At 43.2% G+C, this 25,273-nt stretch overlaps 1 protein-coding gene across 1 annotated transcript in view; it reads left to right on the plus strand.

Moving 5' to 3' along the window:
- The window catches only part of PTPN14 (protein tyrosine phosphatase non-receptor type 14), a 395,238-nt gene that overhangs the window by 85,779 nt on the left and 284,186 nt on the right, over positions 1-25,273 (plus strand). Inside the window, exon 2 of the mRNA XM_069233899.1 lies at positions 5,901-6,223. Within this exon, the coding sequence (XP_069090000.1) occupies positions 6,047-6,223 (177 nt within the window). The 5' untranslated portion in view covers positions 5,901-6,046. The remainder of the gene's footprint in view (positions 1-5,900; positions 6,224-25,273) is intronic.

Consider the following 25,273-nt stretch of genomic DNA (forward strand, 5'->3'; position numbering starts at 1 on the left):
TTAGTGCAGCTTACCTGAGGGTCTTTCTGGGATCTGGGCTTATTTTTGCCTGTGCTGTACTCAGGACTGACCTTTACTCAGTCAGTGTCGTGAGTGGAATCAAATGTGCCTCTTCCCCTCCGCCTTCACCCGCCACCTCCCCATTTGTATTTCGTTCTAGCTGTAGCCTACAACTTGCTATAAAAGATACACAAAATGCAAACCATTAACTGCATTCACTTTCGCATGCATGTTTTATTTGCATCCTGGCACTAGAACCCTGTATTTATACTGAGGACAAACAAAACTGCAAGTACTAGAAGGTAAAGAGAAATTGTAGAACTTAATAAACAACCCACTATATATCAGACTCTAATTTTGTACATCCAAACATTATTAGCATTTAGAAAACAAGAATTATCAGTTAGAGTTCACTTGCTCCAGCCTGAGACCTTCAGTGCCTGGCTGGCTGCTGTCTTGCCACCCCCTCTTCCTCAGACCTCATGTTTTTCACTGCTGCTAACAGGAGCATTTGCAATGCAATAGGTCTCGCGTCTGCTCGATTTAGAGCTATTAGCGTTGTAAATTCCTAACTGGACTTTTCTTGCCACATAAATTGAAAATGAAAAGTAAAACAGTTGACATAAGCAAGCCGATTAAAAGCGCCACGGCTGCCATGAGTGTGAAGAGACACAAAGGGAAAAAGAAGTTTGCTTGCAGCCGAACGTATTGGCAAAAGTGCAATTATCCATGTAACATGCCAAGAGCCATGGTGGTAACAAAACTGCCCCAAGGAGGGACAAACGTAAAGCATTTACCAAGGATAACAAAAGATTTTTGAAAGGCTAGCCCATGAACGAGTGATAGTGATGGGCGTGCGGTGGGCGTGGTCAAAAGCCCTCAGATAGATTACAACAGGCCAGAGTGCTTGCGTGCTCGACATAAAGAGACAACAGCAGAGCTTGTTGTGTTCATTTGCTGAGGTGTTGGCTGATTACGCAAGCTTCCCCATCCTCCCCTGAACCACCCATAGCTCGGCTCACTAATGTATGTTGGGGGCCAAGGGGTGGAGGTGTGAAGGCAAAGGGAGAGGGAGAACATGTTAAACAGGGGCTCCTGCAGCCTGTGTAAGAAAAAAAAATAGAATGATTAATTGCAGTGTGGCATGAACCCTGGAGCAGATCAAAGGGAAACTGCTGCATGGTCTGTAGGCAGATAAATGAATGCGACCCTCTGAAGGTCGGTGCCCTGGGCATGGGCCCAGCTTACCCATGCTAAAAGCTGTCCCTGGCCGTACTTGTGCTTTGTGTAATAGAGTCTTGGATTTATGCATTCCCTGTTCTAGTGTGAGGGAATCTTAACCCAGGAGGATTGCACTGTGGCTGTGCATGCTGTGCCAGTTCTGTGTGGGCAATGGGAAGTGTTCACGGTTAGGTCCAGGTCACAAGTCTAGGGCACATGCGGGTAGACTGTGTCTACCCACTCTTTTCGGCGGGTGTATGCCATCCACGCTGCCAAGACGTTGGGCCCCACAGAAATATGCATAACTTGTCCTGGTGTAATTTTCAGACACCGGGACACATTTAGCAGTGCCTGCGTTGTCTGCTTTTGTCCCGAGCAGCAACGTGCAAGCAAGGGGGCTTCGTTATTTTAAATTCCATTTGGGTCTAAAACAGCGGCAGAAGGTAAGGGGCCATCAGGCCTCCTCTTGTTGGAGAGCCTGGCTGGGAGCCGTCAGGAGCCTCACACCTAGATGCAAATGCAATGGAGGGGAAACAAAGGCTCACAGCTTATTATTACTTCACAGGTACTTAAGAGACATGCTTTTGACATCTTTTCAGTCCCTGTGTATGAGCCATGCATGCACTGTAAGAATATCCGATGTGTCCCAGTATTTACACAAATAATTTAAATACCGCTGTTTTTTAAATTTCTTTTATAGCGCCATTCATCCCTGTGCAGGGTGTCAGGGAGCTTTGTATCTCACGTACACATAATTATAGATTGTCAATAAATCAATATACAGGATGTGTCACATAAGACAGTGAGGGATACTTGGTGCAAGAGCCAAATGTCCTTCATAGCTCACTTTGCTATGATAGGATTATAATTTATCAACTGCAAGTAACAAACGTATCTGTGTTAACGACAGTAACCCACTTATCCATTAACATTAAATAAAAATGTCATTTGTGTGTTACATGATGTGCTTTGCAGGCGACAGATTGAGCCACTATGTAACATTCATTCAAAGCTGGGTAGACTAAACACAGACCTCTCCAGCAAATAGGTTAAACTCCATAGTTCTCTTACTGTTATTGTTCCCTGAGATTTACTGGGCACAGAAAGATCTCTGCAGCAGGTGCCTTAGCCCCATAAGATAATTTAAAATTCAGACTTGTACGTTGAGGCTCAGATTTTGTATCAGGGTTTCATCACTTTTTTGGCACAAGCCTGACGCAAAGTCTTGTTTGTTTAAATACTGTAATGCGCTCAAATGTACTGAAGGTAGACCTGCTAAACATATGCGTTGGGTCTAAAGATCGGATGTGACTTCTTGCCATCTCCCTTCCTGTGAGGTCATGGGTTGTGACGCCACATGCGATGTCACGCACTGTGATGTCATGCGCCATGATGCTACTTGCATACTGCCTATCTTGGGTGGTCCCCCCTACTTTTTTTTTTTTTACTTGCGCGCTGGTTAGGTCCCATGCCTGAGTGAAGCTTGCGCTGCTTCTGCTGAGCTTGTCTGTTCTGTTTCACTGATACTTAAGAAAGCAGTATAACTAACTGCTCCTAACCCAAAATGGCTTGCTCTGTCGATGCCTGTTACTGGAATTTCAACCCTGCTCTCACTTTAAATAGGACAGGATTAGCTCCCGCACAATTAAGCGCATTGTCAAGCGTTTTAGTGGCTTATACACAAATTTCAGAAAAGAGAACTTAATCTTTGTTTGCACTAGCAGTAGTGTAACATGTTCTGAAAATCTAAGCTATCACGATAACTGTATATTAAAAGGTGCAAGTTGGATGACCTTTGTTGGTGAGAAAGGAATCGTCATCTCTGTGCCAGTCCGTGTGTTCGCCGACTTCCCCTGGACTTTTTCCAGCATTCCAGCGATTGCACAAGAGCAGCGCTCCCTACCCAGCCGTGTGCCCAGGTGTGGGGCGAGGATAGGACTCGAGCGGTGTGGCTGTGCTGAAAACCCACCATCCTGCACAGCTCCTGCAGCCCAAACCTAGTGCAGCTCCTGGTTAATCGTAACTACATAACCCCAGTCGAAATATTACTCCCCATTTGAAGTTGTGTGTCGGTTCTACCTCGCTCTTTAATTACGTAATTCGCAGCGCTAGAAACTTAAATGCACACCCGTTCCATTGATCGCTCGTGTGAGTCGCTTAACATAGCGTCAAGTCGATGCCATTTTTTGACTATGTTGCAAATCATGGTTTAGAGGACGATATTGTCACTGCATGAGAAAACCGATGTTTTTTAAACTCAGACCGCCTTGTTTATCTCTTACACCTTGGGTAAACACGCTGGACCTGGCAGTAGTCTTAAAAGCAAATGAGCTCAGTGGGACACGCCCAGGTGGAAGCAGACGATTTTAAGAGAACCCTCCCTGGGATAAAAACGTGTTCCCAGATGTAGGTCAGCGTTCGGCGTAAGATGAGACGATGGAAACGTGTGATTGAGTGGCCGCCCCGCCGTTCTGTACCGACTTGGAACGCGTTAGCCTGGAGGAGGAATGATCTGGGGGACACCTGCATCCACCTGGTTCGCAGAAAGATGCCCTAGATGTAGTGAAAACTGCCCTGCGCTCCGCCCATACTGCCTTTCGGAAGAATTACGCGTTGATCCCTTAACCAACCAAGACGCCACGACAGAAGGCCATGTGGGTATGTTGAAACGTCTCCTCTGTCGACACCCTTCCACCTCTGCTGAGCACGTGGCCGCATTTCACGCACGTGCACGACGTGCCTGTGTTTTTGGTTCCCCCCTCGCCAGGTCTAAGGATAGGTGTACCCGATATCGCACTTTCCCCAATATTCATGAGCAGGCGATTTAGAATAGTAAACAATCTTCTCCTTGAATACTTTGGTGGGGTTCTTTGCTTCTCGTCAAACTACCTGTAGAAAGTCTACCAGAAAGAGTTATCTGAGTTTTAATCTCATTTTACAGCACATCCTGCCCAGAGAAGCCTGCAGACGGACCCTCTCCCCTAAACTTGTGTTTATAGAAATATCACATTAGTGGCAGAAGTAACTTCATTTGTAAGAACACATTCCGAACACAAAGTTTCATAAATATTGATTTTAAGACTTTCAATGCAAAACTCTGGCCCGAAAAGGTACCGTTTTTATGCTCCTGAGGGCATTTCTGTTTAATATTTATGAAATCGGTATGGGGCAACAGAAAGGCAGGCCTTTGTTTCCGTAATCCTTGCACCCAAGGCATAGCCTGACATTTGTTTCAGCAATTGTCTGGAAGCTAGTGAAGCATGTTATAGACTAGTGTGTTTTTAAATAATTATGATGCTGAGCTGGGCTGCTTTTGTTTTGAAGGTGCTGTACTCATATATTTTTTCAGTGTGATTAAGGTGTTCCACCTGGTGTAGAGAGAATGTGGTTAACCAGAAGATGTTTTTGTTTACAGCCTGGTTCAGTTCGGCTCAAAGAGAGTTAAGGCCAGATGTTTCAAAGGATTTTACACATTCTATGTCTATGGTAAAATGTGTTCGTACATATGGGCCTTGGTTGCTGATGAAGTTTTTATTGTAAATTTGTTAGGCTAAGATTTTCAAAAATCATATACGAGATGTGTAAGGGAACCATCCCTACATTGCAAAAGCAACCCTCCTAATGCTTTCAGGGATCCACAACCCGATATTACTTCTGTTTCTTATCCATACCTTTGTGTTACTGACATTCAGTCTTTTATATTGCTTTCCTGGTAGCAAAGAAATATGTTTTTAATTTACAGATGTGTTTACGGATGTATGTGCACGCATCTGTGGCCAGAACATGGATTAGTCAAATCAAGCGTCAGATAGATTCAGCGAGCCCCCCAGCAATTACATTAGCAAGAGATGCTGCTTACCTATTAAACTGGATTCATTTGAAAAATCTGAAGGTTCAGCTGTTTGTAGTAAATAGGAGGAGAGATAGTATGTGTTTTTGGGGTACCAAATGTTGGACTTTAACACATTTATATGTTTTAATTTGTGCATAGTTTTGCTTGTAGGACATTATTTTTCTGCATTTTGGGCTATTGAATAACATCTCATCATGAAATAGTTGTGTCTCCCATCTTAGGCAAAAATGTGTATGCCCCAGCTTTGCTTTGGAAAAAAACAACAAATTGTTTTTTATATCTTATTTCTTTTTTACTTTTATCCATATAGTAGCACATTTCCACAAATGCTTTAGTATAGAAATAATTTTGTTTTTTAACGTTCATATGTCACTTTATGTTTGAAATGAATTGTATTTTTTCCAGGTAGCGCTCTTTCCTACTTGATTCTGACTAGACAGTTTACGGAATAGTAATGTTAAAATTGAAATAAAACTCAAAATTGGACACCTTGAGTGCATGGCCTGATCGGTCAGGCTCTATAATTGAAAATGAGCAATGCCTCTTTCAGTTGTATTAGTTTATATATGTATTTTTAATTTCTTTTATGGAATATAAACTCATATTTAAGACTTCATTTATTCATTCAGTATAATTGTAAAGCACTTAGCTAGACATAATTCAACAGTGCACTGTACATAGAACTTTTTAAACAATATAGCGCAGTGATAGAAATATCAAAGAGAATCTGAAAGCATGCATCATAAAGTATGCTTTGAAAACCTGTTAGTGATCCTGCATGTTAGCCCGATGTTTACTAACCATACGTTTCACTTGCTATTTACAGGAAGTAAGATGATATTAAAAAAGTCATGGACAATTGCCCCCTCATTGAGAGTGGAGAAGCTGGAGGCGTGATCAGCCAAGGAACCCCTAAGCACCTTTGGAGGAAGCCCAAGGAGTGACTTGGGAATCTCCTATGGTCTTGCAACCATGCCTTTAAAGTTACCAAAATTCCGAAGGGCCAAGCGTTACAATGTCCTCAACAAAAACTGCTTTGTCACCCGGATCCGGCTGCTGGACAATAGCAACATCGAGTGGACACTGTTGCTGGAAAGCACAGGGCAGGAGTGCCTGGAGGCGGTGGCCCAGAGGTTGGAGCTACGAGAGGTAAGGATAGCTGCTGAAACATTTTACTGAAATCTTGTTCTGTGCATCCTTTTAGCAGTCCAACATGTTGATGTTGCTGCTGTGAAATCTGTTGGAGATAGTTGCCAGTTCTGCACATGGGTGCAGGGGGGAAATTAGCATAAGCATACATACTTTCTCCCCCTCACAGATTCTTTACTGCAGCTTAAAGATTTGTTGAAAGAAAAGGCCTTCATTTCATTCTTAAATAAAGTTTCGGAGGTTTTGAATTGGCTGACTGAGGTTTGCTTCAAACTGTTAAATTGTTATCAACCTATTATTTCAACTGTGTTTTTCCTGTGAAATCCCACAGTTTATCATATTCTTTCTATAAAGCTATTTATAAAACTCACAGAAGGCAATAGAAACTAGACTGACATTTTAGGTGGCAAAGGGCTTACAGCACAGCTACTAAGCACTTTTTTGATAATGGTCATGTTCACATTCAAGCCTTTAACTTTATATATAGAGAACAAATGTGGTTTGTACCTAGGACAATTTTGCATAATTTCGCAAATGTGGAGTTCTTGAAAAAATAGTCCACTCATGTAGTGGCATTAAATTCTTGCTTTTGATTTTTAACTGGAAGGTTCCCCGACCTCTTATCTTAACATATTGCAATTTCCTTGTTAACTCTCCGCGCCTCTGCCTGTTCGCGTTAGTGTTTCCCTGCTCACCCTGTCTCACATTATTTTTGTAAAAATGTTATTTCATTTGCCGCCGGCAAGTATTATTTGGGCCACTTGCTTCACCTACAAGTGCTTCATCCACCTTACTTTTAAGTCTGGTGTTAGCTAGAACCTTTTTTCTTTTACTGAAAGTATGTGCATAATAAACATCTATTGGACTGTTATTGCGTCATTTACTTTTTTTGTTACATCCACAAAAGCGTACAAAATGGGGCACTGGGTCAGTCCACATCAGCTAAGAGCTAACTTCTATGTGAGTGGCTAAATCCTTGTTTTTTTCCCTAAGGAGCACATTCACGCATAAAGAAGTTCCATTATGTGCCAAGGGCTCCTATGGCAATATGTGTTTTTGAGACCAACATTTTTTTACTGTATTTAGCACTTGTTTACTTTTTTAAATGTTGAGGGGTGAAAGCTCACCCAACAATAACGTTTTTCAAAAACACGGGGGAAAAAATACCTTTGACAAAGCCAAAAGGCTGACGACCCATACCCGGCCTATTGGTTTTTACCAATGCTTTTTTATTTTTAGTTTAACGTTCCGACATGGCCATGTTGGATCGGTAGAGTAAAAAAATGCATTTGGAAGCCTGCATATGCATTTGTGAACACGTTGGCCATCTTAGAATGCCCAGCCTGCATCAAATGAACGTGAATGCATGACAGCCCATGCACAGCATGCGTCATTACTTGCTGCAACCCTTGTGGTTTTTTTTGTTGAGAAGTATGCATGTTCAAGAGGTAGCCCCGATGCCCTTTGTAATAGAATGCTTCACCAGCACCACTTCCTCATTTCCCCCCTAACCACCACTTATGCTGGCCTTTTAGGTTATGTGCTCTTCACAAAGTATGGATGCCACCCTCTGGAAAAGGTACATTTTAGACCGAGAGCAATTTGTGTCAAACAGTTTGGAATGGTTATGTATTTAGTAAGCTTAGAAATCCATGATGTTAGATCTTTGCTGCACTGTTTCTTTAAAGCCCACCATTACACAACACTTTCTTAAAATAATGTTATCTTTCCGAAACAGAATATTTTAAATTTCTGGCTGGTAAAAAGTCTACTAGGTACGTCCAGAGAAATATATCTTAAGCTTGCCCTAGAAGATGTTAAGGTACCAGCCCTCTTTCACTGTGCCGGTAGCTGTTTATACACTTGAGAAAATAACTTCAGAGTCCACACCCTTTTTGAGGTCTCAGCTGTAGACCGCAGTAGTTGTCTGGGCAGACCTATGATTTCCAGCACATGTACTTAGAGTAGGCCTTGGTTCAGCTCCTTGCTCATGATTGGATGCCTTTGTTGTCGATCTCTGGTGCCTCCCTTTTATTCGATGGCTGTCCTCCCTATTTTCGTGTTTGTCACCCAGGCCAATTTTTTCCTGCTGTGTTGTGATAGGATGGATTGTATTCTTCCACTGCTGACTTCAGGGGGGCTATGATTTATTTTGAGCACTCCATGGGAGGTTATGTGCTACCTTGCTTTCTCCCGTGTGTGTTCCCCTACCCCTCCACACGCTTTCTCTATAGTCCTTTCCCTGAAGCTCTCTGTCCTGTTCCCCATGGCTAAATTAATAACATAAATGAAGTTGTTTCCGAAGGGCCTCACCGCTGCAGCGTGCTAATGGGACACCTGCTCCCTTTTTTATGACAGCGCACCTTGTTGTTAACATTCTTACTTTTAATTTACTGTTTTGAAATGGCCGTCTACCATTTTAGAACCGCAAACAAATCAAGCAGTGCCACCCTATTCTGTTAGCCAGTGCTTTTTATCAATAATGTGGAGCATTAGCAAAAAGAAAGTCACAATGTTGTGTGCATGCACATGTCATCACCCATTCATGCCTATGTGTTCAGGTACTACAGTGGCACCGCATCACAACCTACATACATGCATCACGCATATACGTCATGATTCAGTCACTTTTTTTGTTTTTTTGTAATTTACCATCCGAAGATGGCGGATGGCATCTTGGACCAAAAGTAAACAACCAGACGCAAATGCACATTTCTAAAGCAAATTGCAGCTGCTAGCCCTTCCAAATGCAGAGAAGACTGCAGCTGCTGTCCCCTCAAAAAAAAAAAAAAAAAAGTGATGTGAAGTGAGAAGGGGGAGGAGCAGTGGTGGAGCAGGCAGGGGTGTGGGTGCTGAGCTTCCAGAATAATGGAATCAGCGTAGGGAGAGGGGGGATGGGGCTTAAAATATAAAAAGGAAAAATATTTTAGAAAAAGACTTAATGGAAAAAAGATAAATGACTAAAAAGTCAAGTGGCTACAGGGGTGGGGAGAAGTAATGAATGAGCTTCTTTGTGGAGAGGCTTGGGGGGGGGGTTGCATTTTTTTGAGGGGAGAGGCAGGATAGGAGGGAGAGAGCCAGAAAACATCTGTACTTCCACGGAGTGCTTAGAGATAAAGAAAAAAAAGTATTTTTCTGAATGTGAGCAGTGATAGCGTACAAGTCGTTCACTAAACAGGATGTTAAAGAAGACTAAGGAAAGTTATAGAATAGAATCAAGCAAATGAGTGATAAGGAATCCAACCAATGGAAAACATTGTTTTAGTCCAAGCTCCACTGTAAGTATTGGTATTGTCCACAGGTGGTCTTCAACAGCTGTCTGTAGACCAGACCAAAAAAAGGTGCTCTGCGTCCTGATGCATGCACACACGTTTCAGAGCTCGTACACGTTAGAGCTTCCAACCTGGAATGCACAATCTTTCATAGCAAACTCACTCCAAAACAGCTGGCCTTGTGCTCATGCTTCTTGACTCATGTCTTCGAATGTGGGTAAATCCCATTATTAAACAAGCATTGATAAAGCCAATAGCTCAACTTTTTATAGCCACATCATATTGGCTGTGCAAATGCTTGTGTTGAAGAACGAATAAGCAAAGTTAGTGAAGCTTTGGAATGTTTAACAGCACAGGCAAGGATTTATAGATTGTTTTGCTCATTTTTTCACAGCTAGTGCACTTTTATATATGATGTCGTATATTTACTTTAAGGAGAAAGTTGCACCTTTATTTTATTTTGAAAAAACAGAGTATATAGCATGGTGATGGTATACTGTATGCTCCTTTTCCAGATTTCAGAGTTTCCACATATCATTCCTGACACTTGTACATGAGGCTGACTGCCTCATGGGTTCGACTTTTTTTTATTTTTTTACCTGCACCTAGTCTGCCCACTCACCAACTTTATTAAGTCCATGTACACTTCCATGGCTGAACCCACAGATGTTATATATGGTTCAGGCGCTCTTGTTAGGTCTCACCTGTGACAGTACATGCACACTTGCTTGAGAGCAAGATTGTATACAACAAGGGGCTTGCCGACTGCCCATTGCTTAACATTTGTGGGCTTCAGTGGCACTCTTGTTTGCTGCCTTCCAATTGGCCAGCGCATTCTGGCTTCTCTTCCGCTTGTTTCAGCTGGAGCTCAAACCAAGTACAGATTGCTTTAGCATGATTGCTGTCCTTTCACTGACTGTGCTGTGAATTAGGTACTAATTTTATTTTTTTCTTCTTTCCTTTCGTTCTTGCTGTATCTATTGTCATTTGTAGCTATAATTGTACTATGCCACAAACCCTTGTCTCCTTTGAAATTGGTGTTTGTGACAACAGATTTTATCTGCTTATATTGTGACAACAGATGTTATCTGCATCCATATGTATTTTCAGTAAGACATGGACATGTGGTGAAACCTAACAAGCACTGGCAAAGCCAATAAGTCCCTTCCTTTTAGACTATTGGTTCTGCTACCAGCTTTTGTTTCTGCTGTACAGCAAGGGCATTGACAACTTTGTGCAGCATGGCTAAAAATAATGATAAAAAGAACTATGATGCATCCAGCTCCAATATGCTTTTACAAAAATGTACATTATCCTTGTCAGCGTCATAGTGCTTTTTAAAAATTGGGTTTAGCCACTCTGCAAAGCATAGATTCTGCTGTACGGCGTGGTTACAAAACAGTTCCAAAGTTAGTAGCTTTCACAGGCAGACCTATTGGCTTTGCCAATGCTTGTTTGACTTGCCTACAATTTTTGACTCAGTGGACTGTTCTGTATGGGATTTGGGTCACAAAAAGTTTAGTCAGCTAAGTTTTGCAAAATGTAGTCCTCTTTGGTGCAGAGGAAAAATGATAACAAAGATATGCAATGCAGTATGTCTCGCATTTGCTTGAGTTAGAGCTATTGGCATTGTAAATTCATTACTGGACTTTTCTTGCCACATACATTGGTCAACCCTGTCTCATAATTTGGTCCTCTCTGCCACATAATTCCAGTGGCACTGCATATAACCAAAGCACTTCCATTTACCTTCTTCCTCTATCTGCACCAAAAATTAAAAATACTGTCATTATTTATTATGTTTTTTATATTGTTTTTTTGGGGTCCCCCAACCTAGTGCGGGGACCCAGAGGTGACCTAGACAGAAATAGCACATCGTGTGGTGAGTTATGGGCAAAAATGTTTTGTAAAAGGAATTATGGGGCGAGCGCAGCGAATAATATAGTATCATGTCTGTAATGCTCGGAACAGCACCCAGAGGACACCTTAATAAAAATAGCATTTCTAAGAAACATGGTCATGAAACCACATAGTCAGCCCTTAGAGGGCATAACGACATCAAAACAGAATGGCACAAAGTAATGCAGTGTAACCATATATATTGCCCCTAGTGAGCGTAGTGCCTTACAAATTTTCAGCCCTACTGCAAAACTTTTACAATCAAGGCCCTTAAAACACTAAGTACTCCCAGCTGTAAAACAAATGTTCCAGCCATGAGAGAGCTTTAAAAGACATTTATTGGTGGGAGAGGCTAATGTTTTGGGGTCACCCCAACCTAGTGTGGGTACCAGAAATGACCCAGACAGAAAGAGCACATTGTGCTGAATAGTTTGGTAGTGGTCCCATTGTCGTAGGACCACTCCAGGCTGAGTTCTGGGCAAAAATGTTTTGAAAAAGAAATGCCCCGCAGAGCTTTTAGGGGCGAGTTTCCCTAGTGCAGTGAATATTGTAGTATTGGCTCTCCTGCTGTGATAAACTTGTACATAAGTGGTAGTCATGTAAAGTGCTCCTCAGATCAAGTTTGTGCTATATGAAATTTCCCGTACTCATGTAAAGCGGTCCTCTGAGCGAGTTTGTGCTATATTAAATTTATAAATAAAAAATTAAATTAAAAAAAAGTTTTCCCCTCCAGCTTGCAGCCTTTGTGCGCAGATACCACAAAGAAACAGTGGCATGCCTAAAAGAAGGAAGAGGAAGAAACAACATACGGCCACGCAGCGCGAAGCTGTGAGGCAAAAGAAAAACTTGATGAGCCACAATAAGGTATATGGGTAATTGAGCAATGATCGATGTAACGCAGTAAGTCTCCCAGGCAGTAACAAAGCAGACTCAAGGCTGTACAAACATAAAGCATTTACCTACGGAATCAAGGGAATTTTGAAAGGCAGGCCAAAGACCAAATGAAAGTGATGGGCGTGGTGCAAGCCCACATATATAGATCACACCATGTTGAGAGGCAGAGCATATGCGCTGCCTAGGCTCTCCCTAAAAAGGGGGCTGGGCTGGATGTGATGCAAAAATATGTTTTCCAATTTAACTCCCACAGGAATTTTTGCCTGTTCCTACAGCAAAAACTACTGAATGTATTTACACCAAATCTGGCATGAAAGTAACATTTTACTCTAAAAACATGGTTTCTTTGTTTTGATATAAATCTGTTCAGTAGTTTTCGAGCTATAAGTACTTTTTTAAAAGTTGTCAAGCATTGTTAAAATGCTAAGCCTTTTGTGCATCTGTGCTGTCAAATAGAGCAAGCTGGAAAATTGCAAATTCTGTCCATCACATTTTGAATTTTTTGTCAAATGTGATTGTCAGGTAATTGAAGTTAATTATTTTCTGCCATTTTGAAAAGCAAGATTTTCATGCTGTGTAAAAACTTTTCACAGCACTGGAGGATAGGTTGGCCTAATGGGAACTATGGGAAGTGGCCTGTACTGGCGGCCTTCTAGGGGACCCACAAAGGCATGGAAAATGATGTAAAAAAACTTGAAAAAAAAGTCTAATTGCAGGGTAAAATCAAGATTTTTAAGGAAAATCACAATTATGTCCCCACCATGTAATTCATGCTTTTGAAAAAATGCACCATTTTGCATAGAAGTCACAATTTAATTGTGATTTTCTACACAAAATAAAAAAATATATATATAAAAAACAAAGGGCTGGAGCCTCCATTGCACACAGACAAATGATGTGTGCAGTGGCGAACAGGCTGACTATGGAGAGCTAGATGCCAGTGGTATGTTTGGTGAACCAAAAAGTCTTGTTGCACCAGAGTGGAGACCGTGCTAAGTGGGTTTTGTGCCCACTGCTGGTTGAGTAGGGCAGGCCGTTGCACATACTATTGCTGTGCATAGCCAAAAAACATACTCAGTGAGGATTGGCAAAAAAGTGTAATATAAATCTTATATATTTACTTAAAAAAACAGACATGATTTTGACTCAAATGCACAAAACCACTGAAATTAGTCAGTCGTGCAGAATACATAAAAAATACTCCCATCACCTGCCATGGAGAAGTCAAAAGACAAAAGACTCATTTAAAAATGGTTGGTTTTTTTTGTGTTCACCCTACTTTTTTGGACTGATGCTGTTGGTTTTTCGCCTCTGAGAATGCACTGAGGCCTGTTAACCAGACCTCAGTGCCAGTGTTTCAACCCCATACAGAGTACATGTCGAATTGGTTACACCCAAAGGGCGAGTCCTGACCTGCTTACAAGTCCATAGCATATGGTACCCAGGGCATGTAAGACAGAGTGTCTGCTCAGTTGCTGCAGCACTGTTTGTGTCACACTTTGTGTGACAAGGTACAAAATGGCTACTGCAGACTGGAAAGACAGTGTTTTTTCACTGCCAGTTCGAGTTTGCCATTCAATCCAATGGCAAAGCTAATGGCTAATGGCTTAATGCTAAATATGTCTCCCCTAAGGAAGGCCTGTGGAGTCACGTGGCAGGAAACTGTATTTTGTTAAATAAGACATATGTCAGATATGTCTTAGCAACAACACTTGCGAATTGCAGTTTTACTGTGGGTTAAGTTGGTAGCCCCTCTGGCTAACACAGGGCTGCCTGGCATCCTGACCCGGCTAACGTTTGACTGGTACTACTAAACTGGGTCATGTAAGGTATCAAATTAATCGTGGCCTTAAATGCGACCTGATGGCCAGGTCGAAATTAATGTCATTGTTAAAGATGGGCAACCTTTAGAAATGTGCCGCTCTGTACACACACACACACACACACACACACACACACACACACACCAAAACACACTCACACACTCACACACTCACACACTCACACCAAAACACACTCACACCAAAACACACTCGCACCAAAACACATTCACCAACATACACTCACACACACTCACACACACCAACAACACACACACACAGGAACAAAAGGCATCCTGCACATACCATGGAGATGAGGCCACCCAGTCACCATGCTGCGCATGTTTACCAGCCTCTGTGTGGCTGACAGAGCAGTACCTACCCGGCTCAGGTGGCCTGCGCTCTGGTCAGTCCGCTGCCCCTCCAACTGCAGAAGCCTCTAAAGCCTCCTAGTCCTCTCCTTTATCCCCATGGGCACCCAGTTGGCGGCAGGATTCACTGGCACTACCTGCTTTTTCTTATTGGAGACTACTACTCCCTCCAGGCCACCACCTCATGACCGGATGATGGTGGATCATCTGTCCCTTATCCACAAGGAAGTTGTTGCTGTCTTGGCCAAGGGAGCAATAGAGAGGGTTCCAGTGCCAGAAGTAGGCCATGGTTGTTCCAAAATGCTTACATTGGCTCAGGCCTTATCTGCCCTGGAACCAGGAAACTGGATGGTAGTGTTGGACTTGCAGGACTCTTACTTCCACATCCCCTTTGTGCCTGCCCACAGGTGTTGCCTGCGTTTTGTGGTAGGCCACGAGCACTTTGTTTACTGTGTTTCCCATTGGCCTTACCAGCGCCCCTTGGGTGTTCTCCAAGTTGATGGTGGTAGTTGCAGCTCATCTGCGTAGATCAGGGGTGCCAGTCTTCCCCTATCTTGATGATTGGCTGTTGAAGGTGAGCTCACCCCAGGCTGTCATCTCACACCTCCGGACTATGGCAGACCTTCTGCTTTAACTGGGTTCATGATCAACATGCTGAAGTCACACCTGACTCCCTCTCAGACGCTCCTTTACATTGGAGCTGTTCATGACACAGTGCAGTTTTGGGCATATCCTCCTGAATGGCGAGTCCAGGATATTCAGGCTAAGATACCAATGTTTTAGCCTCTGTCCTGGATTTTGGTGAGATTGACTCAGAGGCTGCTGGGCCTTATTGCCTTCTGCATCCTGCTAGTGACACATGCCCGCTAGTATATGCAGGCTTTGCAGTGGGACCTAAAGTTCCAGTGGGCGCAGCATAGGGGAATCTCTCTGACATAGCCCAGGTCTTGGAGGGAACTGCTAAAGACCTGTAGTATGGGGTAACAAAACACGATTGGGTCAGAGGCAAACCTTTCTCCCTTCCCCAACCATATCACACAATAGTGACAGATGCCTCACGTCTGGGATGGTGCGGCCTTCTGGGAGAGGTTGAGATCCAAGAACTTTCGTCTCCGGCAGAATCAGGACTCCACATCAACCTGCTGGAGCCTTGTGTGATCCAAATGGCATTGAAAGCCTTTCTACTCTCCATTAAAGGAAGGGTAGTGCAGGTGTTCATAGACCACACCACTGCCACATGGTATTGCAGCAAACAGGGTGGGATGGAGCCATGGGCCCTTTGTCAAGAGGCTCTGCACCTCTAGACATGGCTGTAACAGCAGGGCATATCTCTGGTGGTTTAACACCTGATGGGCTCTCTAGCCGCCAGAACAGACAAACTCAGCTGAAGATGCCCAGCAAATCATGAATGGCTTCTCCACTTGGAGGTGGCACAAGGTAGAGGAGAAGCTTGGTTAGATCTGTTCACCTCTGCTGAAAAAGTGCAACTTCAGTACCTTCGCACGTGGGTGTTTCCAAGGCAGCTTTTGCTTGGTGACTCTTTTTGTCTCAAGTGGAACTCGGGCCTCCTGTATGCCTTTCTACACATACCACTTCTGCCCAGAGTTCTCAAGAAGACCAAGACCGACTCGGACCAAGTCATCCTTGTGGCTCTGGACTGAGCACGGAGAGTTTAGCATGCCGAGCTACTGAGCATGACCATTAATCCTCCAATCAGACTGCCCCTTGGGGAGGATCTCCTAGAACAACAGCAAGGGAGGGTTCTTCACCTGAATTTGTCCAATCCCAGCATTATTGCGTGGAGATTGAGCAGCAGCAATAGACAGCTTTTGACCTTCCTCCTGAAGTCTGTAATGCCATCTTGGCAGCCAGGCGTCCCTCCGCCAACGTGGTTTATGCCTGCTGTTGGAAGAAATTTGTGGCGTGGTGCACAGAAAAGTCTGTTGATCACCTTTCTCCTCCTCTTTCTGAGGTTTTACTTTTCATTCTTTCCCTTGCCCAGCAGGGCTCTGCTTTTGGCACTCTTAAGGGCTATGTGTCTGCCATTTATGCCTTCTTGTGGTTGCCTGCTCAACCTTCTTTGTTTAAGTCCAGAATTGTACATAGGTTGCTCAAAGTTCTTAGTCATCTCTTCTCTCCTTCCCCATTCATTATGCACCAGTAGGGCCTTAATTTGATTCTAACTTTTTTGATGTGTGCTCCTTTTGACCCTCTCCACAATTGTCCCCTCAGGCATCTCACATTGAAAACAGTCTTCCATGTGGCAGTTCAATTTCTCTGTAAAGTGAGTGAGCTGCAGGCCTTGCCATCTAGGCCTCCTTACCTGTCTATATATCGTGATAAACCGGTGCTTCACGCAAGGGCCTCTTTTCTACCAAGAGTGATCACACTCTTTCATATAGGTCAGCCAGTCACCGTGCCTACTTTTTACACACCCCACATCCTTCTAAGGAAGAGGAGAGACTCCTATTTGTGGACCCAAAAAGAGCATTGACATTTTACCTTTATCATACCTGGGAGTTCTGGGTGGACGGCCAACTCTTCGTGGGGTATGTGTGTGTGAAGCAAGGTTGGGAGGTGCAGAAGCTAACCATCTCTCATTGGGTTGCACTCTGCATCAAGATCTGCTACTCACTTTTGGCCAAAAAGCAACCTCCTGAGGGCTTGCAAGCTAATTCTACCGGAGCTAAAGCTTAGACCACTGCGTTAGCATGCGGAGTTCTGGTCCCGGAGATCTGCCAGGCAGCAACATTGGTCCCTCTGCACACATTTACTAAACATTACTGCCTGGACAGTCGGGTCCGTAGGGATAGGCACTTTGAATATTCGATCCAGCAGAACTTTCTCAATTCAAATTGGTTTGCAGACCCTCCTCCGTGGATGGGTATGTATCGAAAGGTAAGGAATCTGCATATCAGATGAACAGGTTACTTACCTTTGGCAACGCCTTGTCTGGTAGAGACTATATCTAACCAAGGGTTCCTCACCGACCCACCAATCCTCCCCTATTGACGAACGGATTTCTAGGGACAGGGTTATACCTTTAAGGTCCCTAGTTTTGACACACCATTGGTCAGTGTTCTTCATGGCTTCGAGCTTTTGATGCAGAAAGTTGTGAAAAGAAACTGATGCCAGCGTGCCTGGGTGGCACTTAAATAGGTACCACAGCATCACTTCTGGCATGGGCAACGATGGATATGGAGCTGATCGACGCCTCCTACCGGTATGCAGGGGTAGTGCTCATGAAAACTTGTCTGGATCCACTCTGATGCCTGGGGAGAAATCCAAAGTAAGGAATCTGCAGCTAGATAAAGTCTCTACCAGATAAGGCATTACTGAAGGTAACTAACTTGTTTGTTAAAACATACCACTTTTATTTATATATATATATATATATATATATATATATATATATATATATATATATATATATATATATATATATATTTTTTCCTGATGGCATGTGTAGTTGCAGATACACATGCTGTGCATTTATCGCCATCTAGTGTTGGGCTCAGAGTGTTAAAAGATATTTTTCTTCAAAGAAGCTTTTTTCAAGTCACAGGATCAAATGACTCCTCCTCTCGTTGATAGTACGCATGGGTATTGACTCCTTTGTTAGATTGTTTTCTTTCCGCCGTTGGGTTCAGGCGTGTTCCCTCTCGCTCTGGTACTTTATGTGCGGTACAATCTGAACTTCTCTTTCCTCTATCTTAACGTCAATATACTTTTCAAACACGGTTTCTGACTACACTTGATCCAATTGTAGCGTTGTGTTTGAATAAACGCCCTTTCAGGCGCCCACGCCCTTCTCGGGCCTCTTCGGACCTACTGTGTCACAGGCTCATGGATCGGACTCCATTCTGATTCTGTCCTCTGTGCCACGCCAGGTTCCCCTACACCGACCAGCATTCGGTGTGTAACCTCTGCCTTTCTCCAGACCACCAAGAAGAGACCTGCGAGGCTTGTCGGTCCTTTTGATCAAAGAAGACCTTATGAGATCGAAGAACGAGGTGTTTGGAGATGGCTTCGAAGTCCACAGAGTAAACGCCCGACATCTTTGGTGAGGAACAGGCACAGACGGCAGACTCCATTCGAGACTCTGGCTAAAACTGAGATTCAGATGAGGACAGCTAGGTACTCCCTGCGGTGCAGTATGTGAGTACACCAGCCCCTTCCCAACAAACTAAAAAATCACAAAATGCCTTGGGTATACCACTGCTTGTTAACCTAGCCATGGTTCAACCCGAAAACATCAAATCGTCGACCGACCCTTGGGTTCGGCACCGAAAAAGGCCAAGAGGCCAAGACTCACTCCCAACAACGGACTGTTAAGCCTGTTTCTGCGTGGAGTCGAAAGATGGAGGCTTCTGCTTCAGAACCGAGTCGGCATCATTCTGTATTGGAGCCGAAACATCCACGCTCCTCTTCGGAGTCGAAACATCAAAGCGCATCTTCGCAGCCGAAAACACTTTTCCCTACTGCTCAGACCACTTTTTTGGCTCGTATGAAGCATACTGCCACCAAGCTTTCGGATCATTCATTAGGAGGCAGAAAACAGGTTTCATCTTCAGAACAGGAGGGAGATGACACAGACATTAGACCTATTCTTGAGGTCATGGACCAAAAACAAAGGAGGATTCAAATCCAGAATGAGACTGGAAAGATTATTGCCTTTCCTCCTCCAATCACAAAGAGGAAATTAGCATTCCAGGAGAATTTGGATGCTGGCCCTTCACTGGCAAAGATATTTACACATAAGGAAAAGCCAACGACTATTCAGCTTTCTCTACTACATTCACCTCATCTTTCCTCTTCACCACCACCACCCACTTCATCCACACAATCTCATGCTTCTTCACTTTGGGACTATATGGGTGATAGTATTTTTAACATGGGACATGTATGACTCCGACCCAATCCCACCCAATGATCCTGATTTGTTTCCTAGAAGACCGTCTCCACCTGAGGATACCACAGCCTATAATCAGGTCATTTCCAGAGCAGCTGCCTATCATAGTGAGCAGATGCACTCTGAGCCATTAGAAGAGGATTTTCTATTTAACACTCTTTCCTCAACTCACAAACGATACCAATGTTGTTTGCCAGTGTTACCTGGTATGCTGAAACATGCAGATGATATTTTTAAAGAACCAGAGAAGGCCAGTGTGTTAACACCTAGAATAAATAAAACATATAAAGCGGCACCAACTGATCCAGTTTTCATTTCACAACAGTTACCACCAGTCTCCATTGAGATCAGTGCAGCCAGAAAACGTGCAAATAGCCAGTCCACAGGGGATGCTCCTCCCCCTGATAAAGAATGCCACAAATTTGATGCAGCAGGCAAAAGGGTAGCAACTCAGGCTGCAAATCAGTGGTGCAGTGCTAATTTCCAAGACCTTTTAGCTAGGTACGACATGGCACATTGGGATGAGATGCAGGAATTCCTGTAATACCTCCCAAAGGAACATTAGAAAAGGGCACAGCAGGTAGTGGAATAGGAACAAGCTATTGCCAATAATCTGATCCGATCAGCACTAGACGCAGCTGATACAGCAGCTGGGGGAATAAACACAAGCATCACAATAAGAAGATATGCTTGATTGAGATCCTCAGGCTTGAAGCCTGAAATACAACAAGCGGCCCTCAACATGCCTTTTAATAAGCAGCAACTCTTTGGACTGGTAGTGGACTCAACCATTGATAAATTAAAAAAGGACTCTGAGACAGCAAAGGCCATGGGAGCCCTTTATACGACACCTTTTTAGGGCTCATTTCGCAAACCTCAATTTAGAGGAGGTTTTAAGCCACAAGTTTCAGAGGCCTCTACATCCCAACAAAAACAGGGACTACAGTATTATCCCAGGGGACCTTTCAGGGGGTCTTATAGAGGACACAATTTCAGATCCAGAGGTTAATCCCCTGTCGCAAGAGGTGCTTCTACCTCATCAAAGCAGTGACTTTCCCTACATCCCCAAACCGCATACATCTCCTGTGGGAGGAAGGCTGCAATATTTCTATCCTCACTGGCAACAAATTACAACAGATCAATGGGTGTTGTCAATTATCCGCAATGGTTATTGCCTAGAACTTATCTCCACTCCACCAAACATTCCACCCCGTTCACACAGGCTTTCTCTCGAACATATTGCCCTGTTAAAACAAGAGGTAGAATCTCTTCTACTCAAAGGTGCAATAGAAATAGTTCTCATCAGTGAGCAAGGGACGGGAGTATATTTTCTATACTTCCGCATGCCAAAAAAGGTGGCACTCTCAGACCAATTCTCGATCTCAGATCTCTAAATCAGTATATCCTGTCAGAACATTTCCACATTGTCACTTTACAGGATGTCAATCCCTTATTACAAAAACAAGATTACGTGACAGCGTTAAACCTAAAAGATGCTTACTTCCACATTCCTATACATCCAGCACACCACAAGTATTTAAGGTTTGTGATAGCAGGCAAGCACTATCAACTCAAGTTACTGCCCTTTGGAGTAGCAACAGCGCCAAGGGTGTTCACAAAATGTCTAGCAGTAGTTGTGGTAAATCTCAGAAAACAGCACATACATGTCTTCCCTTATCTAGGCGACTGGTTAATGAAAGCCAACACCAAACTTTCAACTACACACACAATACACAATAGATACCCTACACAAATTAGGGTTCACAATCAATTACCAGAAATCTCACCTTCAGCCTGCACAAATTCAACCTTATCTAGGAGCAATTCTGCACACTCAGTCAGCATTGGCCTACCCAAATCCACAAAGGTTCCAAGTGTTTCACACACTCATATCCCAATTGCAGGTTTGTTGAACTTACACAGTAAGGTTTGTCATGAAGCTGTTGGGAATGATGGCTTCATGCATGGCAGTAGTGCCCAATGCACATCTGAACATGAGACCACTGCAACAGTCTCTTTCGCAACAATGTTCTCAAGCATAGGGTCAATTACACGATCTAGTGTTGTTGGACCGCCAAACTTGGAAATCTCTGCAACTTCTCAAAAGGCGGCCTTTTCAGAACCTTGTGCCACAGATGCATCAATGACAGGTTGGGGAGCTCAACTCAACAATCTTGCAATACAGGAAGAATGGGAGTCAATCCAGCAAACTTACCACATAAACTACTTGGAATTGGTGACAGTGTTCTTGGCCATCAAAGCATTCCAACCACAGATTATTCACAAAACAGTCTTAATAAGGACAAACATGACAGCAATGTATTATCTGCAAAAACGGGGGGGGGGGGACTCATCCCAATTGTCACTCCTAGCATAAACAATTTGGAAATAGGCAATTCACAATCATATTCACCTGCTTGTGGAATACATCCCAGGGATACACAATCAGCTAGCAGACCTCTTAAGCAGGACGCAGCAACAAATACACAAATGGGAGATTCACCCACAAGTAATTAAACATTACTTTCAGATGTGGGGAAACACCAAACATAGACCTTTTCGCAACAAGCGAAAACGCAAAAAATGCCAAAAATTCGCATCCAGAGACCCACACCCTCAATTCAAGGGCAGTGCTCTATGGCCCAATTGGTCAGGGATATTTGCTTACGCTTTTTCCCCTCTCCCATTAATTCCATTTCTGGTCAACGAGATCCGTCACACTTCCCTCACTATGATACTCATAGCTCCCACGTTGGCACGTCAACATTGGTACACAACACTTGGATCTGTCAGGAGTACCACATCACAAGCTTCCAAATAGACCAGACCTGTTGACTCAAAACGAGGGTCAGATCAGGCACCCCAATCCCAGTATGCTCAAACTATCGATTTGGCTCCTGGGATCATAGAATTTGGATATCTACAGCTTCCACCAGAATGTATGGACATTCTAAAACAAGCATGTAAACCTACAACGAGGCAGTGCTACGCAAATAAATGGAAACGTGTTGTATATTATTGCCAATCTAAAAACAGTGATCCACTTAAAGCATCAGTACAGGATATTGTATGTTATTTGCTTCATTTACAGAAAGCAAATCTTGCATATTCATCTATTAAAATTCATTTAACAGCAATATCAGCCTACCTTCAAAACAGACAAACATACCTTTCTGTTTAGAATTCCTATCATAAAAGCTTTTATGGAAGGTCTTAAAGGAGTTATCCCACCTACAGTTCCACCAGCTCCTGCATGGAATCTTAACATTGTGCTCACAAGACGTACGGGTCCACCATTTGAACCCATGCATGCTTGCGCTCTTCATTTTCTCTCATGGAATGTTGCTTTCCTAGCAGCAATTACTTCCTTAAGAAGAGTAAGCAAAATTCAAGCATTCACTTTAGAAGAACCCTTTTTCCAAGTACATAAACACAAAATAATACTTAGAACAAACCCAACATTTTTACCAAAAATGGTTTCACCATTTCACATTAATCAGTCAGTGTAATTGCCAGTCTGCTTTCCACAGCCAGTTTCGGTTGCTGAAAGAGCTCTCCACACTCTTAATAATAAAAGAGCTCTCATGTATTATATAGATAGAACAAAAGACTTTAGAAAATCTCAACTTTTTGTGGCTGTCCAACAACCTCATAAAGTAATCCCATTTCCAAACAAGGATTGGCCAGATGGAGAGTAAAGTAAATTCAAACTTGCTATCTTAAAGCTAAAATGCAACTATTCATAACTCCTAAAGCACATTTAACTAGAAAGAAAGGAGCTTCAATGGAATTTTTAGGAACTATACCAATGGCAGACATAGGCATAGCAGCCACATGGTTCACATCTCACACATTTACTAAATTCTTCTGTGTGGGTGTGTTATCGAAACAACGAACAAATATTGGTCAAGCAGTGCTTAAAACACTATTTCAAACTACTTCAACTCCTACAGGCTAACCACCGCTTACTTGGGAGAGGGACTGCTTTTCAGTCTATGCACAACATGTGTATCTGCAGCTACACATGCCATTGAACGGAAAATGTCACTTACCCAGTGTACATCTGTTCGTGGCATGTAGTGCTGCAGATTAACATGCGTCTTCTTCCCTCCTCCCTGGAAACCTGTAGCAGTTGTAGTATTTTATTATGAAAATATGTATATACATGACATGGACAGAGCTGACATCCCTTCTGCCTTTCACCCAAGCCTGTAGCCACAAGGGGCATGGATACTGCGTGCTACTGTTTGGCCCTTCCTTAATGCAACTGGCAGCAGGCAGGGCTCGCAGGCAAAGGTCAAGAGATACTTTTCAAGGCAAAAGCTTTAATTATATTACCACTTCCTTCACCTCAAAATATGTTTAGCTTGCAAGTCAATATCGAAGACATGCTTTACATTGAGAAGAACATTTCAAGCCTTTTCCTAAACTAATATCTCTCCCTAATTCTCATATGATAATTGAGATGCTTCTGCTGGTTGTCTACCAAAAGTATTGTGATAGAAAGGATAATCATAATAATTTAGGAATTACTATAATATATGCACCAGAGGCACGTGCTTCTTCTTTTTTTTTTGGTCCTCATTTGCATACCATCCTTTCTCACCACGAGAGGATATAAGGCGGGAAGGTCATTCAATGCAGAGTGTACTATGATTAACCGCTGCCCAAGTCTGCCAGACCTTACCTGCCCAGGAATATGGCCTCACTATACCCACTCCACTTACCAATAACGGCCGATGGTGGTATATTAGAGGCATGTTTAATCATTGGACCGTGCCAGACCAAATGTACACCCTATCCTCCCCCATCCTCTCCCAGACCCCACCATTGCTTCAGTTGATTCCAGAATCTATTTTTTTACTATTCTTACTCGTATCCAGCTTCAAGTTATACATTAAAGCATCTTTCCAATCCATAAGAGTCGGGGATGAGACATCGATCCATTTTTTACAGATCTCTCTTCTTGCCACAAGTATCATATAAAATAACAGTTTAGAGCTATCCCTGCTAATCAGCTGAGGTCCTGTCAAACATCCAAAAATCACAAGCTAGGTGCTTACCTTGAGTCTTATAGAGAGTATTTCACTGATGGCATCACCAACCTATGCCCAGAATTTACTGAGCTTGGGGCATTCCAGGAACATATGAATGTCGTCTGCTGCCAGGGTCCCACACTTTATGCATCTGACCATATTACCCTGATCCATTTTAGAAAACCCTGTGAATTGAAAACAAATGATTCCTCTTTAACGCAGCAGGTTTGACAGTATTATATAAAAGTGTAGTGGATACTTGCCATAAATCTTTATGCTGGCGCTCCGGCAAGCACTCCACGATATCCATAATTAGCCAGTACCATCTGGCCACCTCCTTCTTCAGTGGAATTTCCAAATGCCACTGGTCTTCCAACTCATTTGTGCCTCCCAGCTCCACTTTTAAATCCCTCGCCCAGCTGATAATCTGAAGGTACTTGAATACAGACAGGTTACCCCCTACCTCTCCATTCAGGTTTTCAAATGATTTACCTCTCCATTATAGCAAAATTGTCCCCAATACAAAAAACCTGCTGCCTTCAGAGGTATTGCCAATGCATCCTTAGTCCATTTCGGTGACCCTGGGGAGTCCCAAATAGGGGCCTTTTTGCTATAATACGACAATTTAGTGGCCCTCCTGACCGCATACCAAAGTCTTGCTAGATCTTGTAACACCTTAAGTCTGACTTTCTTAAAGTATTTAGGGTCTCCAAACTTATACATAAAGCTTGTCTGTGACTCATTATCCTTTGCCATTGCAATCAGAGCCTGCCCCAGCTCAGACCGACGTGGGTGATTAAAGGTCTCCCTCGCATTCTTCAGGAAGAAAGCCTGCACATAATATTG

The sequence above is a fragment of the Pleurodeles waltl genome, chromosome 5 (genome assembly GCF_031143425.1).
Source record: "Pleurodeles waltl isolate 20211129_DDA chromosome 5, aPleWal1.hap1.20221129, whole genome shotgun sequence".
NCBI classification, from domain to species: domain Eukaryota; kingdom Metazoa; phylum Chordata; class Amphibia; order Caudata; family Salamandridae; genus Pleurodeles; species Pleurodeles waltl.